The sequence below is a fragment of the Fulmarus glacialis genome, unplaced genomic scaffold, assembly GCF_000690835.1.
Source record: "Fulmarus glacialis isolate BGI_N327 unplaced genomic scaffold, ASM69083v1 scaffold32778, whole genome shotgun sequence".
Taxonomy (NCBI): Eukaryota; Metazoa; Chordata; class Aves; order Procellariiformes; family Procellariidae; genus Fulmarus; species Fulmarus glacialis.
In genome coordinates, this window is record NW_009226911.1 from 21,857 (window position 1) to 26,460 (window position 4,604).

The 4,604-nt window shown below is 55.5% G+C and overlaps 1 protein-coding gene across 1 annotated transcript in view; it reads left to right on the top strand.

The window, feature by feature from the left end:
* Positions 1 to 4,594, top strand: part of DBH (dopamine beta-hydroxylase (dopamine beta-monooxygenase)) — a gene marked incomplete at its 3' end in the record, with an annotated part of 14,281 nt that extends 9,687 nt beyond the window's left edge. Inside the window, 4 exon segments of the mRNA XM_009582965.1 lie at positions 455 to 514; positions 1,157 to 1,284; positions 1,896 to 2,055; positions 4,574 to 4,594. Coding sequence (XP_009581260.1) covers positions 455 to 514; positions 1,157 to 1,284; positions 1,896 to 2,055; positions 4,574 to 4,594 — 369 coding nt within the window.
* Between the last annotated feature and the right edge of the window lie 10 nt (positions 4,595 to 4,604).

The following is a 4,604-nucleotide window of genomic DNA, read 5'->3' on the forward strand; positions in this document are numbered from 1 at the left end:
CTATGAGCCACCCCGGGAGACTGCTCAGAAGCCTCAGCACCTATCGGAACCATACCCAGGGCTGTGCTCCAGGGTGTCCCCACGGCACGGACTGCGGAGGGGGAGGCAGTTGTGCCATCAGGTTGGGTACAGGTTTGGCAATTCAAAATATTGTCTAAGTGCATTTTTTTTAGGTGCTTCAGGCCTGCAGAAATTCTTAAAAAGTGAGGAAAGCAGGAAACACCATCCCTGGGATACGGCCCTAGGGAACCTCCCCAGGGGATGCAAGTTTAGCAAGTGCTCCGGCGGCACCATGGCCGGTGCTGGTGGGGAAACAGGCTGCCCACAGGCTGGCACCACTACAAAGAGCGGAGATCTGCTACGTTACAAACTCCCCGATCCCCAAATTTGCTGATCTGAGAGGGGAAACTCTGCACTCTCACACCTACACGTGTCTGTGTTCAAACCCCCCCAGGGCGACGAACTCATCACGACCTGCACGTACAACACGGAGGACCGGAGCCGAGCCACCGTGGTGAGTGCAGGGGCGAGCTCACCGGCCCGCGTGGGGCTGGCGTGCGTTTGTACCCCGAGGTTGGGGGCACCCACAAAGTGAGCATCTGCATGAACCCAGGCTGAATCACAGCCAGAAACCAGAGGGAGGGCTGTAAAGAAGCGAACCCACAAGGCTCTGCTGCCTGCAGCGGGGATGTTAAGGTGCTAATTGAGAAGTAGCATGTGTCACTCTAATTCCCATCACAAACTGTTCCACCAGGGATTAACTGTAATTAAAGAGAAGTGGCATTTTTTGACAGTGCATGTTATTTTCTTACATAGGCAGCAAAAAAAGAGCCTGTCAGAGGTACCATCAACAGGGACAAACCTAAATATAGCAGACGGATTATAGGAAATCTGCATTTTAACGTAAATCACACGATCTAGCCTGAAAGTCTGTCCTTGCGTAAAGGGTGGATGGTCAGATGAGCAGAGTGCTGCCTGTCCCATGCACCTGAAGGGGTGCATATATATATATATATGTGTGCATGTGCGTGTGCATGTGTGCACATACAGGTGTAGCTTTGCGCCTTTGCAGCCCCTCTGCCCTCCCCGCTGCCTGTGCAGCCCTGGCAGGGCAGAGCCGGACCCCGCTGCCAGCACGTTTGTGTCTGTGCCGCAGGGCGGGTTTGGCATCCTGGAGGAGATGTGCGTGAACTACGTGCACTACTACCCCCAGACGCAGCTGGAGCTGTGCAAAAGCGCTGTGGATCCGGGCTACCTGCACCGATACTTCAACCTCGTGAACAGGTACAGAGCCCTGCATGGTGGTGCTAAGCAGAGAGGGACCATTGCAGAGCCCTTTGCTAGTAACACTGGAAAGAAGAGTTTAAAAAGCGGGGTTTGAGGTGCTGGCTGTGCAGTAGGTGTGCGGGGGCACTCGGGCGGTGCGGGTTTCGGGAGCGGTGGCCGCGTGCTGCAGCACAGTCCTGCCCTCAGAGCAGGCAGCCAAACCCAGGGCTTTAAGGATGGCTGCGTAGTGAGAACCACCGGGAAGGGAGAGCATTCCCAGGAAGGGACTGCACAGCAAGAGTCAGTGCATGGCCAAGTGCTTATGTGCAAAACACTTTGTGTAACCCAAGGCAGACGCCAAGCATCCCTGCCAGAGAAGCAGGCTGCAGGTCATTCACCATGACGAGAGGGGTGAGATGCTGACCTTGCACAGGGTGTCCTACTCACGGGCGGTTCGGCTGGCCCCAAATCTTCCCCCGCAGGTACCGGTTGCACTAGGCTCTCCCTGCTCCCAGCGCCGACTTCGGAGCGGTTCCAGGCCGAGCTTTAGGCAGGGAGGAATTAGACACATCCAGCACTGAAAGGGGACAGCACTGCTGCGTTTCAGTGTGGCATTTCTCCTGCCCCAGGTTTAACGACGAGGAGGTCTGCATGTGCCCGCAGGTCTCCATCCCACAGCAGTTTTTCTCCGTCCCCTGGAACACGTTCAACAGAGACGTGCTGAAATCCCTCTACGGCTTCGCTCCGATCTCGATGCACTGCAACAAATCCTCAGCTATCCGGTTCCCGGTACGTATAGCTCCACAACCAAAACTTCACAGCAAAACTGCCGGCCGTAGGTAAAAAGCAGCTGGGCAGAGCTGTGCCGCAGGGTGACCCCGATGAGGTGGGTCACCTCATCGTGCTCAGGACACGGCTCAGCCGGTGGGCTCAGGGCAGGGAGCTGGAGCTGCCTGGGGAACCCCGGCGTCAGCAGGGCGCTGAGCCCAGCCCAAACCTGGTGCTTAAAACTATACGGCACAAGCCCGCTGTGGATGTGCTCGGCCAGATTCAAGCAGGAGATGCATTTGCATACAGCAATTTTGAGGCTGCTTTCGCTGAGCGTTAGAGCAGGGCTAGCTCCAGAACCGAGAAGAAACGTCAGGTGGTTTTTAGGATTTTGGCACATTACCTCAGGTCCCAGCAGAGCGAGCTCATTACGCACGGCATCTGCGCAGTCTCCAAACGCAGTGATCCAGCAAATCGTGAAAGATAAAGGGCCGTGAGATCTTTAAAGGAAAACTAGGCCCAGCGATGATGGTCATGACGATGATGGTGAAGATTAAAAACCACTGATGGTCCCTATCACCATCAGCTCCCGACGCCATTTATCAGTGTAATAAACTTACATGATACGCTATTTCTGGATCCAGTGCTACCCACCGCAGCGCTGGGGGATGCCGAGTTGACTGCAGGGAAGACCATCAGCTTTCTGCCCCTTTAGCAAAGTCTGCTCTGGACAGGGCAGAAACCTTTCCAGTTCCCTATAACGGGAGACGGGCACCTCTCGGCCATGCAGAGCTCCGCTGCAGGGATAGAAGTGGCGCAGAAGTTTTGTGCAGCAGCAGAATTACGAATTAAGCTTCTTAACTACAGCCCAGACAACTCTTGATTTCAGAGAGGTCGGGGGGGCGGCCGGGAAGAGACTCGAGCGGAGCAGAGCCGATGCCGGCACAAAGTGGCTCACGAGCATCGCAGCAAGGGAGAAGGACCCGACCTGCCCCTCCTGCTCTGCTGGTGTTTTCAGAGCGAGCCCAATTTTAAGACATCTCCTTTATTCCACACTGTTTCTGCCAAGAGAAAAGCACCAGCTCCTAATCAAGCTCGCGTTTTCGCAGTTCAGCGATCCCAAACCTGACGAGGTTTCTGGAAGGACTGAGTGCTGTTAATTATTCAGCAAAATCTCAAGGTAACACGTGTGAGCGGCTGCGGGGATGTCACCGTCCCCGAGTCCCCTGCACCTGCAAGGGCTCGCGGTGAACTCTCTATATCCTCTACGTTCAGATTTCCACTCAAAAGCACTGAAAACAACAACTATCGAGACACTCCAAATACCTTTGATCTACCCCAAAAGCAGGGTGCTGGCGAGGTGCTAGCAGAGGGTTTGGGACACGTCGGCAGGGCAGACTGCCGCAGCAGATGGGCTCAGGGCTGGGGTCGAGCCCTGGAGCAGGCGCACCCTAAACATGCTTATCTGCTCTCTTAAGCCATAAGGGTACAGGAAAACAGTCGTTTCTCCAGCTGATGCTCCCCTGCAATGCTGTCCCCTCTCCAGTCGCTCCCCATGTGCTTTGGGAGGGTCCCTCCATCCCCCTCCACTTTTCCTTAGGGTTTTCCTGGTGCCGGTGCAAGCTCCAGCCCGTTTCACTTGACATACTACAAGGAATTTCATCGGAAAACATAAATTCAACTTTCATCTTCTTGCCGATGACTCACGGCTCTACCTCTCCTCTCCAGACCTCGCTCCTCCTGCTCACGCTGCAGCTCAGCCTCTCGCTGATGTTTCCGCATGAGCGCGCAGCCGGCAGCCAAACCATTGCATCGCTGAAGCAGAGCTCAGCCCAGCCTGAGCCCCCCTTCGCCCTCGCAGCCCCTGCCTGCATCTCACCCGGCCACTAACCCGGACCAACACATCACATCTGAGCAAGACCCTGCCCGGCGGGCTCAGCCCTCGGCACTGTCTGACTCCGGCAGATTGCTCCTTGCAGGGAGCATCCTCAAGACAAGGTGTCCCCAGCCATGCACGGAGCTGGGGGTTTTGTCCCGGCTGTGGTCACCTTGAGCCCCGATGGCTCTGACAGCCCTTCCCCAGCTCTGCCCTGCGGCACCTCATCCAGGCTGCTGCATCCCTCCCGTTTCACAGCAGCTGCACATGAACATCCATACCGGCACGCTGCAAATGTCGCCTCCAACCAACCTTCCTGCCAATACCTGGTGGAGAGCGTTTTTCAGGGCTGGGCTGAGAACACGGTGGGTCGGTGGGACTCTCTGGTTTGAGTTGTCTCCATCTGATTTGGTGGGTAACACTTTTTGGGATGGAGACTCCCTAATGGTGGTGGGTTTGTGCATCGTGATGCGCCGCTGAGGGGATGCGTAGGTGCTTCTACAATACAAATAATTAGTAACGTCTCATAAGAAAACATCCTGGTTTGGGCTAAAAACACTTCAAATGTTAAAGATCATTTCATTTTTACAAGTAGGGAGAAACACGGAGTCTCCAAGTACCCGAAACCCCGACTTGGTCTCATGATGCCGATCTCTCTTGCAGGGCGAGTGGGAGAAGCAGCCGCTTCCCCCCA